At 36.8% G+C, this 14,761-nt stretch overlaps 1 protein-coding gene and 1 non-coding gene across 8 annotated transcripts in view; both read right to left on the bottom strand.

Annotated features, from left to right (window-relative positions):
• The window catches only part of trio (trio Rho guanine nucleotide exchange factor), a 570,361-nt gene that overhangs the window by 33,593 nt on the left and 522,007 nt on the right, over positions 1 to 14,761 (bottom strand). For 6 of the 7 annotated variants that reach the window (XM_074117039.1, XM_074117040.1, XM_074117044.1 and 3 more), the window contains 4 exons: positions 12,229 to 12,340; positions 4,540 to 4,761; positions 2,970 to 3,044; positions 374 to 771 (listed from right to left, as the gene is read on the bottom strand). In XM_074117039.1, the coding sequence (XP_073973140.1) occupies positions 374 to 771; positions 2,970 to 3,044; positions 4,540 to 4,761; positions 12,229 to 12,340 (807 nt within the window). The remainder of the gene's footprint in view (positions 1 to 373; positions 772 to 2,969; positions 3,045 to 4,539; positions 4,762 to 12,228; positions 12,341 to 14,761) is intronic. The other variant, XM_074117041.1, reaches the window with a different exon arrangement.
• On the bottom strand, positions 1,759 to 1,868 carry LOC141450593 (U6 spliceosomal RNA). The gene has a single exon (XR_012456187.1). It is a non-coding gene; the product is annotated as a U6 spliceosomal RNA (small nuclear RNA).

The following is a 14,761-nucleotide window of genomic DNA, read 5'->3' as shown; positions in this document are numbered from 1 at the left end:
TCGTAAAATCGCGGGTTTTTTTTTTAAAAAATACCAAAATGGTGGATTAAATGCTCCATTCCATTCTGGTGTCCAGCCTTACGAGAAAAATTCCTGACTCATTTCCAATTTTATGCATCCCCAATGGGGAATACCGTCGCTTATAGACCGGAAAGAAGTTGAACCTTATCAAAGGCGGCCAGTTTGACCTTGCCTGCCCAGGACACCCTTCCATTTGATCCTATCTCCTTAGCCATTTTCTCTATTACAGGATTCCTGCGATCCTCGCATCTGTTTGGTCCATTATTTGTAATACCTTCGTTACGAAATTTTTTTTATAGACATCAACGAGCGAAAATTACAAGAGAAAAGTATTCTACATTTTCGTACTCACTCTTTATGCCAGTCGTAGATAACCTCAAAGTTTCCAAAAACCATCTTATCTTTACCACCTTTCAAGTCTTCTGGCATTGGTATCTCACATTCTGGATCTCTCATCAAGGCCATATAACCATCCACGACCAGGCTGAGATCTTTTACATAGTCTCGTTCGGTTTCGATTAATTCTCGTATAACGTACTCCCTTTTCTGTACGGCCGCTTCTACGTCATCGCCGCCTCCACTGGACCCAACAATGCTGCCATCATTAGTAGTGGCGCCACCTCCAACCGCACTACTTCCGCAGATCGGCGACGAGGTCCTATCTGACGAGGAAAGTTCACTGACGCCTCCCACAGCGTTACTACTACTGCTCACTATATTTTTGGTCTGTTGTTTTTCTACATGTTGTTCCTGGGGAAATAGGAGAAAAGCACACGGTTAGAAAAAAAAGAAGAAAATTCAGCAAACTGATTACAAAACAAATAGAAAAATCAAGTCCTCTGGAGCTGGAATACCCACTGTCTTGCACTACAATAGTGTGCACTTGCAGTTCCATTGCTTTGCACTTTTGGACCATTTTCCCAGGAAAATTTGGAGTAGGGCACATCCTGGAGAGAGGGTTTGACGTCCCTCTCTCCAGAGCGCAAATTCTTGAGCGTTAAATGAGTTACTAAAACTTTTTTAATTCAATGAAAAATCCTGTCACAATGAACGTCCTGAAGGATGATGAATCACTACATTGTTGAAATGCACAGTTCCAATAAACTGTACCAATGGAAGTGAAAAGTTGTTTTGAAATTGATGTTTTGAAATTCCTAGTTTAAATAAAATTTATAGGTTCGAACTGCACAGTTAAGGCAGACAGTACAATACATCTTAGCATTGCGGGTCTAGTCTCTTAACCGCCTAACATACTTTACTATAAATTTCTCATATTAACCATTAAATAAAATCCAAGGCCTAGACAGAGGGAATCGAACCCACTAAACCAACAATACATCTTAGCATTGCGGGTCTAGTCTCTTAACCGCCTAACATACTTTACTATAAATTTCTCATATTAACCATTAAATAAAATCCAAGGCCTAGACCGGGGGAATCGAACCCACTAAACCAACAATACATCTTAGCATTACGGGTCTAGTCTCTTAACCGCCTAACATACTTTACTATAAATTTCTCATATTAACCATTAAATAAAATCCAAGGCCTAGACCGGGGGAATCGAACCCACTAAACCAACAATACATCTTAGCATTGCGGGTCTAGTCTCTTAATCGCCTAACATACTTTACTATAAATTTCTCATATTAACCATTAAATAAAATCCAAGGCCTAGATACCGGGAATTGAACCCACTAAACCAACAATACATCTTAGCATTGCGGGTCTGTATAATAAAATGTGGAATGCTTTAGGATTTTGCGTGTCATCCTTGCGCATGGGCCATGCTAATCTTCTCTGCATAATACTCATAAAGAATGAGTAAAAGTAAAAACGAAACTTAGAATAATTTACAATAAAAATCTATATTTAGAGTAAGCTGCTAATTACAAAGTGAGAGATGCATAATAATAAAAAAAAAATCAATAAATGCAACCATTTCTAATGATCAGAAAGTGCATTTTACATTCTTAAGTTTTAAGGCCTAATAAATAAAAAACAAACTACACCAAAATTTTGATGAGCATGAAAGCTGTTTAAAAAATTAAAAAGACAAAAAAAACATTAAAATAAATGAATGACCAGTTCGAGATTAAAGACCCTGGGTCTTAAAATCGAATGAAAGGGGTAGCCTAAACCGTCCACAGCTAGACGTCTTAATTAAGTTGGCCAATAACTTGTGTATCTTCGTCAGCATCCCGGTTAAGTGAAGCTCAGAAGCATTAGCTTAAGAAAGAAAATCCTTGATGAATAGAGAGTGCGAGGGAAACATTAAAACAATGCACAGAATACGTGAAAATTTGGGGAAAGTGTACATTTTCAGACCGGAAATCACTTGTCTGTGTGATTTTTTTTTTTTTTTGGTGAACATGGGGGACGGGGATAATTCTTTTTTGTGGTAACTATCTTTTATTAGAAGATGGACGCAAAACCGGAAATTGATCGAATGATTTAAAAAAAAATATATTACAGGGAACAAACTAATTTGTGTTCATTACTTTATTACAAGAACAAAATAAATAAATACTAAGAAGTACACAAACCAAAATTTTCGTAAACGATAGTTAATTTTTTTTTATAAAAAAAAAAAATAACTATAGCACACTATACACTATAGAAATCAGCCACTCCATGCACAATAAAATTGTACAAAATTTAATTTTAAAAACAGAACAAAAAAAAAAAACAATGAAATATTTCAGTACGAATACAAAAATTTTGTGCAAAAAAATAATTATAATTAATGAATAAATGCAAATACGAAAATAATTGTGCACATGTGTCAGAATCAATAAAAATATAAATCAAAAACAAAATCAAAAAAATTATATCTTTAACAGCAAAAACTATCCGTGCTATAAAAAAAAATAAAATCTGCTATTTTGTGCTTTTTTTTATTTTAATTTTTTTTATTTTTTTGATTGTTTTGTTTGTGAGATATTCACCATTCTCTCTTTGACGATTTGCTCAATTTCTGCAAGATCAGCTGACGTGGCTCCCTCTAGTGATAATGTTGACGACTGAAACATATTGACCAAAAAACCCACCACAAAACTATTGTACAATTCTTTGGAATAATTTTTTTTTTTTTTTTTTTTTTTTTAAATTATTACCACAATCTTATTTTATTTATTTATTACATTTTTAGTTTTTCTCAAAAAGCGGTGCATTAACAAAGTATTCAATTTTAGACTACCAGTTCTATTTCTTTGTAGTCGTCCAACAAATATTAGGAGAGCGGTATCTAACCCTTAAAGGGGGCCTTATCTTAGGCCACCCTTCGGCACAAATTCACAAATAAGACCCCCCCCTGGAAAGAAGTAACCTTTCCGATATCCTTAAATATAGTTAGCTCTATATCCCTAACTTCCCTTGAATTTGGTAAACCTAACCATGTTAGGCATGAAGTCTTCTGGCTTTTTAAGTTTTTCCTCTTAGAAGGGTTCCCCCGAAAATTTTATTGTTAGTAGTTTCTTTTAATATCCACGTGTTCCTCCCCTAGCCGTCTTTGTCCATCCCTAATATCTTGGCTATTCCCTGTACTGAACAGCACCAGAGCTCAGTCCTGGATCGCTTTTTATTGTAGATACCACACTTCTTGGGAATTCCTATCGTATTCTTGCTAGTTCTCTGGACAGACAAGGTTGTCGGATAAATCCTTTGTATACCCTATTTTCTTTGAGGACATTATCATACCGGGTGCAACCTGGCAGAAAAGCTAGGGAGAATAAATGTACAGCAATACAAAATTATCTATTTGTTCATTCCACGAAATTAGGCACACCTCCCTATGATTGGAAGACTTCATGAAGCTCCCAGGGTGGACTTAAAAAAAAAACACCGTAGTTTAAAGCCCCCCCTACATCTAACAAATAGTACTGCGTCAGCGTAGAACTTAGATAAGCTTTGTTGGGCCACCATTTGCAACAACTTATTGTCAGATATCAATGGCTGAAAATGAAGCCTGCTTTCGCTTAATCAACCGGGTTACCCTGTATTCACTCAGTTCATAGAATTGGAACAGTCTGTAGCCTTGAGTTCAAATGACGAGCTCTCAAATGATGAGCTACTTTACATCATTCTAATGATTTGTAAGGCTTCTTACGAACTTGCAACTGTTTTTGAACTAAACTGAAATTAGTAGAAATATTCCTTTCGATGTAGATCCCTCCCCCGGGAAAGTGACTGCGAACCAGAACCTCCAAGAGCTCATAACTGGAGACTCTCTTCCTAGGTAGGGAAAATAGGATTGCCCCCTTCTTCAGCGATCTTGGGTGCCCCTGCGGGTATGCCCAACCTAATCCCAAGTCAGGTCCCCTTGAACTTAGTTAATAAATAATTCTTTGCAAGACCCCCGAGAACTAGAATAGAAGAGATAAATCGTATCTATTCCATCAATAAACTGTTTGATGGACATTAAATTTTTTTAAATTTGTGATGCCAAATTCACAGCTGATCATTTAATGTTAACTGAAATTAAATTAAGTAATAACAAATTCTATTTAAAATACTCACCCTAGTATTTTGTTGTTCGTCAGAGGTGACAAGTAAAGGTTCATTGATTGGTTTCATTGGAGGCGGCAGTTCTACAACTTCCTCTTCCGGCTCTTCACCATTAGGCTCCCGGTTGGGCGTACTGACAGTGCTACCACCAGCCGATGATACAACAACACCAGCTACACTCTCCGTATCCGTGGCCACTCCGCTTTCACTTTTAGCCGTATCTCCTCCAGGTGACTGTAGTAAATTCAAACACAGTTGAAAGCAAGTTTGATAAAATATACGTATGTGGCACAAATAATGGAGGTGGTAGAGGTGGTGGTGAAGGGGGCGGCACACACAATAAAATTGCCAGAGCTCATTAAAAAAAGAAAAACTATCCAAATATTATAATTTATAATAAGGTGATGTGACGTCACGAAGAGTGATGTGTTACTAGTCCTGGACAATGTCCCGCGCCTCAGTGACTTCTTCTCTTTACCCCCACCTACACCTCCAAGGTCGCCAATGAAATATTATATTTTTTAAGGATGCAAAAAAAAAAAAAATCTTACGACGACAAAAACAAACGCGCATCTTTCTCTTTTTACCAAAATTCCCAAAGGAACCTCTTATTCTAACTCACTAAATTAATTCTCGTCAAACAAAATACTTCCTTCACAGTAGGGAAGTCAAAACCCCCACCGCCATTCTGAAAAGTGCCCTTAATCGAATGTTCAGGAAATGTGCAGAATTATAAACATAAGAAAGTTTCAATCAAAAATATTACAAAAAAAAAAAAATTCGCGAAAATTCTCTACGATAAAGTGCCACTTCCGGTTTGCTGATTTTCACCGCCGGAGTCTAAAAACTCCCCCACTCTTCTAGAAGTGTCTTTATAAGTGTAGAAATAAAAAGTTTAAAAATAAAAGTCACAGATGTACGTATGTACAATTAATGAGATCTACGAGGGTCGTTTGAAAAGTCCGTGCAAAGTCAGAGAGATAGCACTACTGGTGCGTATCGAGGTTATATTTAGTTAGTAGCATCTCTTGGAAGAACACACACCAAGTTTCAGCCAGATCGGTCTATTACTTTGTGTTTGGCATTCGTTTGAATCGAGGAAGTCGAGTGATTTTCAAAAAATGGACGAAAAAGAATTTCGTGTGTTGATTAAACACTACTTTATGAAAGGTAAAACGCCTCAGGAGACTAAAGAGAAGCTTGATAAACATTATGGTGACTCTGCACCTTCGATTAGAACAGTTTATAAGTGGTTTCAAAATTTTCGGAGTGGCCATATGGGCACAAGTGACGCTGAACGTTCTGGACGCCCTGTTGAGGTTACTACTCTAGAAATCATTGATAAAATCCATGATATGGTGATGGATGACAGAAGAGTGAAGGTGCGTGAGATTGCTAGTGCTGTGGGCATCTCGAATGAATGGGTACATAATATTTTGCATCAACATTTGGACATGACAAAGCTATCCGCAAGATGGGTGCCGCGATTGCTCACGCTTGACCAAAAACGAAATCGTGTGAAGTGTTGTGCAAGGACGGTTTGCAGCTGTTCCAGAAGAATCCGCAGGACTTTAAGCGTCGTTTCGTCACTGTGGATGAAACATGGATACATCACTACACTCCTGAGACCAAGGGGGAATCTGCGCCAAAAAAGGCGAAGACCGTTCCTTCGGCCGGAAAGATTATGGGCGACTGTCTTTTGGGATTCGCAAGGAATAATCCTCATCGACTATCTGGAAAAGGGTAAAACTATTACAGGTGCATATTATTCAACGTTATTGGACCGTTTGAAAACCGAGCTGCAAGAAAAACGCCCACGATTGGCCCACAAAAAAGTCCTCGTAGTTGGCAGGAAATCGTTGGAAGCCATTTTTTGGGGGGGGGGAATATTTAAAAATTCATTCTGTAAAATAGTATACTTAGGAAAATATGAAATACACAGATATTTCCTGTGATTTATCATTTATGAGTTCACCCAGTACACATTTTTTTAAACACCTGCCACAGGAACCTTAAAATGAAGAGATTTCCGGTGAATCAAAACAAAATCGAAAATCTGCACGATTTAATTTTTCAATTTAGCAAATTAAACAAAAATATGTATATACGGGAGGGGGTAAACAATTAACAATTAGGGGGAGCATTCCTTAGGAATTTCTATTGTGTTTAACACATGCTAGAAGTTTTAGTACCACTAAAGTTATCTATTTTGCGTAAACAATCAAGTTACGCAGCCAATAACAGTAGCAATAACAATAGAACAATAGAAGATACAGTTTATCTTGGCAAAATATTCTACTTTCTCTTAGTGGGTAAAAAAAAAAATCGAGTCAAATTCATCGGAAGTATGGGTTTTAAAATCTCCTGAGTTCGATAAAACAATTTTTTTTTTCTCCTTCTTTGAGTGAATAATCATCAATCGCTTAAGAAAAAGAATAATCCAGTTAAAATTTATGGGCCTAAAATGCGAATTAATGAACTACAAATAGTTATAAACTATAATTGAGTGAATTTCAACTAGCAACAATGGTCGTCAATTCAATAGTATAGAGGACGTGACTGTGGGCGTGGTCACCATGTTCCAACTTCTGATTGGCTTAATCGAACCGCCCACATTTCACACTTCTACCTCTCTGCTTGGTGATTGGTTACTTATTTAACACTAATTATTTTATAGAAAACTATAGTTTAGAATTATTTTACTAATCCCCCCCCCCGTAGTGTATTTGATTAATTGACAGATTCTGCGATAAAAAAAAAAATCGATGTGAAAATATCTATTCAGAAGTGTCATCTTTGTGTGATTTTAGGGAAATAGAAGGAAAATCTCTAACTGTTTAGATGTAGGCCAAGAGAAGTGGGGGTCCACCAAATTTCTAAATATTATTGAATAAAAGCGCCACGGTAGCCAAGCGGTTAAGAGGCTAGACCCGCAATGCTAAGATGTATTGTTGGTTTAGTGGGTTCCATTCCCCCTGGTCTAGGTCTTTGGATTTTATTTAATAGTTAATATGAGAAATTTATAGTAAAGTATGTTAGGCGTTTAAGAGACTAGACCCGCAATACTGAGATGTATTGTTGGATTAGTGGGTTCGATTCCCCCGGTCTAGGCCTTGGATTTTATTTAATAGTTAATATGAGAAATTTATAGTAAAGTATGTTAGGCGTTTAAGAGACTAGACCCGCAATACTGAGATGTATTGTTGGATTAGTGGGTTCGATTCCCCCGGTCTAGGCCTTGGATTTTATTTAATGGCTAATATGAGAAATTTATAGTAAAGTATGTTAGGCGTTTAAGAGACTAGACCCGCAATACTGAGATGTATTGTTGGATTAGTGGGTTCGATTCTCCCGGTCTAGGCCTTGGATTTTATTTAATGGCTAATATGAGAAATTTATAGTAAAGTATGTTAGGCGTTTAAGAGACTAGACCCGCAATACTGAGATGTATTGTTAGATTAGTGGGTTCGATTCCCCCGGTCTAGGCCTTGGATTTATTTATTACTTGGAGAAATTGTTTGCTAGTTCGCCTCCGTCCTCGACACCTAATTGGTAGTTGGACGTTTAGCCCCGCCTGAAGAAATAGGCGATTACTTTACTTTTTTTACTTTTATTGAATAAAAATGCAGCTACCGGACTTTTTAACCATGATGAACACAAATTGTACTCATGATCGTCGTATCACTTTTATTCATCATCACAGGAAAATACGATTTAGGGCACTTCCCCGAGCGAGCGGGAAAAAAGATTAGAGGCTTCCTCCAGCAGGTCCCTTTGATGAGTATAATGTACGTACGTTTTTTTTTTTTTGTGTCCTACATATTATAACGAAGGATTAAATGTTTTGAGGTAATTCCCAGTCTGATGGGAAAATCCCACAGCCGGAAGCGAAGAGTACCACTTCCGCTTTGGAGATTTTCCAATCAACAACTCGAGAAACCCAAACGTAAGTGAAAATCGTATATGTTCATTTTTAGTCCTGCCTAGCGCTATCTGCCTCATGTCAGTTAGCGGATCTCAATTCTAGTTATCTTGATTTAGTTTCCGGTTGCTTTAATAGCTTGTAGAATCAATAATATCGATATCTTCCAACTCGGCACTATAATTGACTGGACCAATTTCTGTTTTGGTAAGTTACGAAAATAGTTCGATAATATTAAAATAAGTAATCTGCAATAAGTGGAACAAAGTTTTCAAACTTCGAAATTTTCTTCCAAAACTAGTACTTTTACAAAAATTTTGATTTAGTTAGGAGGGGAGAAATTTTCAGTGAACAAGCATAAGCCAAAAAAATTTTCATGATTACAATAACCTGTCTTTTATTACGAAAGATTAACTGGAAAAATAAGAAATAATTAAAAATAAAAGAAAAACTAATTGAAAAACAGCTGCTTACTTGAAATTTTAATTAATATGTCAGCTGTTAATTGATTAAAAACTAATCAGCTGTTTCTTTATTAATTACAGCAATTTAAAAACTAGGCTCAATCTATCACATGAAAAATTAGTAATTTTATAATTTAATATTTCTACTCAGCACCGAATTATTAATTAATTATAACTCTTTTTTTTAATTGAATTTTTCTAAAAGCTTTAAAGTTCAATATTTAAGTTCATAAACTTTGATAATGTGCTTAGAAAAAATGAACAAACATCACATGTTTCAATAACTAATTCGAGGTTTAACAAAATGTTTCTTAGTTACTCAATATGCCGCTAGATACCGCGGGTGTGTAGTTTGCTTTCTTTCCAGCTGTTAACTGAAACTAAATTTTGTAATATTTACTTGGCGCCTGCCACAGATAAACTCGTTTTTAACTTAACATTTTCGGGATAAACTGTAAAAATTATACAAAATCTATCCGATTAAATGGGGTTTCCAAGGTGGCAAACATTATTCAAATTTGGAGGGATAACGGGTACCAGGGAAGGGATTAGCTATGCGGTTAGCGTACTGGACTACCACGCGCAGGTTCCGGGGTTCAAATCCAGCTGCTGATCCTTAGATTTTTTTCTCTTCCTAGGAGCTTCTTACAGCTCACTGTCCGGTGATGGACAGTGTTGTCTGAAACGAGAGAACACTGCCCGGAGGCCGGTAGTGCACTGGAAAAAAGCTCCGGATGTGCGAATAACCTTAGATGTTGACGCGCCTCAAATAAAAAAAATAAATAAATAACGGGTACAAAATTAATCATTAATATTTAAATACGTGTTAAATCCAACACACTGCACTGAAATAACATTTCTTCAGCTGTAGCAAGATTCATGCGCAGTAGGGTACATCAAAAGTTTAAAAGATAATCGTACTTTCTGGTCAGCTGATTTAGTACTTAAGATTAGTATCACGTACGATAATGGATATCTAAATCAAAAATTAATTTTTTAACTTCCTATAATTTTTCTGTGTTTAATTTATGTTTGCAGCGCACTTCAAAGATGGACCATAAGGGAATCACAGAGAACAGAGACTTCCGGTGAAAAATTTGACTTCCCTTTTTTATCTATCCAGTACAGTAAGAGGAAGTGGAAATATTATTGCTCCCTAGAACAGCAAACCCACACCCTAAACAATATCTTACGATTTGAAAGCTTTTTCACTTTGTCAAAAGTTTCATGGAGTTTTTCCCTGTAAACCGGGAGGACTTTCCCAGAAAATGGAGCACTTCCGCATTTTCAAGATTTTCCTCAATAAATAACCTTGACATTGTTTAGGTGATGGATCAGTTAGCTGTCCTGAGGAGGACACAGTAAAGGGAAGCTGAACGCTGAATGTTTAGGTGATCCCTCAGGACAGATTACTGATCCATCACATTACAGGGAAGTCGAACACTGCTGTTCCCAAATCATCCCCAGTTTTCTTGGGGAAAAACATTTAAAAGTCAATTTTATAATCATATTACTGAAAAAGAAAAATCATCAAGGAAATCGGCTTAAGGAAATCACGAAAGGCAGCTAATTATCGCTTAGATCACTGAGAGAGAATTGGACCAATAGAAGGTCGAAGTTAGGGTTCGCATGTTATTTTGAGTTAATACAAAATAAGGGTTACAAAACTTGTACTTCTCAGTTGATAATATAATTAGCAAACTTCAATAACTTCATTGAAGATAAAAATCGCTTCTTTGCGGGGGGTGAAACGACGAAACAGAAACTGAATGGGGTACTTATAATAGTTACGTCTTCTAGGTACAAACTCTAGGGTGCTTAGCTCTCGCTAAGAAGAAGTAGTAACAATGTAGAATTGCATTTAAGTACTTAAAACAAAAATAGAAGACAAAGCCTGCGCGCGTTAAGCACTCATCCGGTGAAGGATGCTTCTCTCCCTTTCCTGTTTAAGCACCGGAAGGAAACCTGAGAGAAGTAGCTACTCCACTTCGAGGGAGAGGGGATACTACCTTTTTAGCTGGCGGCGGCTGCAAGCTCCGTGCTTGATTGTCTCTGTTTAACTTTTCAAATTAAGCAGCACTACATTCTATAGGCTACAGTGATTTCCATCCAACAGCTCTTCATTACTTTTTTCTTTTCTTTGTGCTGCCAAAGAACTTTAACGGGAAAATGTTTCAACCCACAGGTTTGAGTTCCTTAAGGAGGAGTTCAGAAACCCCCACCCTCGTCGTTCCCAAAGGCTCTCTTCCTTCCTAAAAGCAATTTGCATACCCTGGTTTCTAGGAGATGTGAACAATCGTAGGACTTTTCTCACTTTCGAGGTTCAGTACTTCGTGCTTTAAATATATATTAAGCTGAGCTATTAACAGTAGCGATAGTGAGAATATTTAGTTTGGGTACAATGTGTGTGGGGGGGGGGGCGGGGTATTTGCGATTGGTTTATACATGTTTGTACATGTCAAATCTTTTCTGTAAAAAGGTGCATTCCATACCATACTCTTACTAGCTATTCTAGGAGTTTTTCAATAAATTTTCATCCGGTAGTCGATCTTTACTGGACCTGTCCTCTCCCTCTTTTTAAAAGTAGAAAAAAGCGGGCGTAATTCAACGTTAAAGATGTATTAAGAAAGGGAATCAGTGTCACTGTTGTTGCTAGTCTTTGTCCCCAAGGAGACTTCCCAGTTTTTTATTTGGTAGGCTATACGTCCAACCACCAAATTAGGTGCCGTGGACGGAGACGACTAGCAAACGTACTTTACTATAAAATTCTCACATTAACCAATAAATAAAATCCAAGGCCTAGACACCGGGGGAATCGAACCCCACTAAACCAACAATACATCTTAGCATTGCGGGTCTAGTCTCTTAACCGCCTAACATACTTTACTATAAATTTCTCATATTAACCATTAAATAAAATCCAAGGCCTAGACACCGGGGAATCGAACCCCACTAAACCAACAATACATCTTAGCATTGCGGGTCTAGTCTCTTAACCGCCTAACATACTTTACTATAAATTTCTCATATTAACCATTAAATAAAATCCAAGGCCTAGACACCGGGGGAATCGAACCCCACTAAACCAACAATACATGTTAGCATTGCGGGTCTAGTCTCTTAACCACCTAACATACTTTACTATAAATTTCTCATATTAACCATTAAATAAAATCCAAGGCCTAGACACCGGGGGAATCGAACCCCACTAAACCAACAATACATGTTAGCATTGCGGGTAGAGTCTCTTAACCGCTCGGCTATCGTGTGGCGCCTAAGAGACTTCCCATTTTGTAAACAGAAGAAGCCGCTTACCTTGAACCTCTTGTCGGAGGGAGTTTTCTTTAGCAGAGGTCGATCCGGAGACTGCGTCTTCTCCACCTTTACTCCGCTCAACTTCCGCAAAGGTGGTGGTAGCCATTTTCTTCTGTAATCATAAAAGCATTTACACTTTGTTAAAAGAAATCAACAAACAAACAAACGAACAAACAAAACTGTGAATAGTTAATATTAGGAAAAAAATAGAATAATAATTACGCGCAGTTAGTTTCCGGTTAATTTTCCTCAAACAAAAACCATTTTGTTTTAAACCTGGTTATACAAGGAAAAGTTGAAACATTTTCCTTAAAGATAGCAAACCAAAAAAATCTGGAGTGACAATAATTACATGACTTAATCCCTTGCTACCCTTCCAAGGTTCCTTCAAAGCCCGAACTTAGTAAGGACCTAACCTACGTACGTCTCCTCTCTGAGGTGCCCTTAATCGAATTTCCGGAAAAAATGTTCCCAGCACAAAGTTGTAGATTTATGGGTTTGTAAATTGTAAGAGCTGTGTGAGAGAAAATCCTTAAAATACAGAAAAATTCAAATCATTAAAGTGGCACTTCCGGTGGGAAGATTTTCACGAAATTTGGGAAATTCAGTCTCACATTTTTGTTGTATTCTTATTAAAACTATAAAGATGGTAAGCCAGTACACAATGAACAGTGATGGCACTTTGGAGGAATCCTAACCACCTTTTTCTCCGTGACAGTATGGGCCCTTAATAGAGTTTTCCTGGCTGGAAAATGCTCCAGATAGATCTGTGTCTAAACAGTTAGCACACCAAATTTAAAGGAAATTGTAAAAAAAGCTGTTTGCGAGAAAATCTTTTAAAAAGACGAAACAATTTTCTATTCAACAATATGGCACTTCCGGTGGGTAGATTTTCCCGAAATTAGGGAAATTCAGTCTCACATTTGATTCTAATTAATACTATACAGGTGGTAAGCCTGTACAATGTACAGGAATGGCACATTAGAGATAAGTCTAACCACCCCCCTCGCTCAGAAGTGCCCTTAATTGATTGTTCCCGGGAAAATATAGAGCTACCTTAGAGCAATTAGCTCTCCAAGTTTAAAGGAAATCGTAGCAGCCATTTTGGAGAAAATCCTGGAAAACTGGAAAATCTATTCAGTAAAGTGGGCACTTCCGGTGAGTAGATTTAGACCAAAACCTTATTGTGGCATCCTGTATTGGGTACTTAAGCTAAATATCAACTTTGAACTAACTATGATTTCCCGTTTTGGAGTTACTCTGGCTATACATATAAACAAACAGGAAAAAGTTTTAAAAGCCACTTGTTTTTCTCTGGCTCAGGGAAATTCAAAAACAGATTTTCTATATTTATCTGTATAAGGAGCCATATATAATAAATGATCTTTCTTAAAAAGAAAGAGATTCATGAATCAAACAATCCTTAGTACTAAAAATATATTCTATGTACAAATAATGTAATGAGGGAATGTATTACAAAGAAGAGGAAGAAGAATATATATAAGCGTGTTTTCTATATTTACACATCTGTAGGCGTATGTTAGGTATGTAATACATATATATTTAGTAATGACATTTGCAATGAATATATCCTACACTGTAGTATTATAAATAATATGCCAAAAATATGCTTCTTGTTAAAAGATTTATTTACTTATACTTAGTTCCTGCCATATTATGGCATCAATGAATCCAATAATATCTCCTTCCGATTATGGAAATACGTACCTTAAATATTCCTTATTTCAGTAATAAGTTGACACACTTTAATAATAATATTTCTTCTAGATACAAAGTTAAGTCCGTACATTATACTGAAATGGTCTAGATAGAGAGATTAACTTTAAAATTAAATATGTACAATTGTTTACAATAATGTAGTAGAGAGAGCAGAGTAATCGCCTAATTTTTTAGGCGCGGCTTAACGTCCAACTACCAAATTAGGTGTCGTGGACCGGGGGGGGGGTGACTGAAGCTCATACTTTACTATAAACAATTCTTTTTTTTTAACAAATAAAAAAGTAGTCATGCGTGGGATTCGATCCGGCGATCTTCCACTCACAAAGCCACTATCTTGACCACTAGACCAACACCTATTACCTACTAATCAATTCTCTCCCATTGTTCATAATGATTTCTCCATAAACTTCACCTTATCTCACGATGCCTTTTTTCGGCCACTTTCTCACAACACCCTTTTAGCGCGAAATAAAATGAATCACAGCGCAGGATTCTCAATCCAAGGAAGCATTTTAAATTACTAACAAACAAACGTAAAACATGGTCGAATGTTTCCCGTATTAGCGTCTGGTTTCTTACTGACTATTGTAGTAGGTACACATCGCGCATGCATTTACATTTAGTAAATTATCACTTATGTTTGAGGGAAATTCCCCTGATGTTTGGGACAATTTCAAAGCGGAAAATTTTCTAAAATCGTGACTTTCTCAAAACGGATTTCCGGTACGAAAAAAAAACTCCGAACTTGTAAACTACTTGACATCATCACAGTAACTAAACCTTACCTAAAAGT

Source organism: Rhodnius prolixus, unplaced genomic scaffold, assembly GCF_049639745.1.
Source record: "Rhodnius prolixus isolate KJV_2025 unplaced genomic scaffold, Rpr scaffold_2, whole genome shotgun sequence".
In the NCBI taxonomy this organism is placed as follows: Eukaryota; Metazoa; Arthropoda; class Insecta; order Hemiptera; family Reduviidae; genus Rhodnius; species Rhodnius prolixus.
The sequence above is the reverse complement of the archived record's forward strand: the minus strand, read 5'-3'. Positions and strand labels throughout refer to the sequence as shown.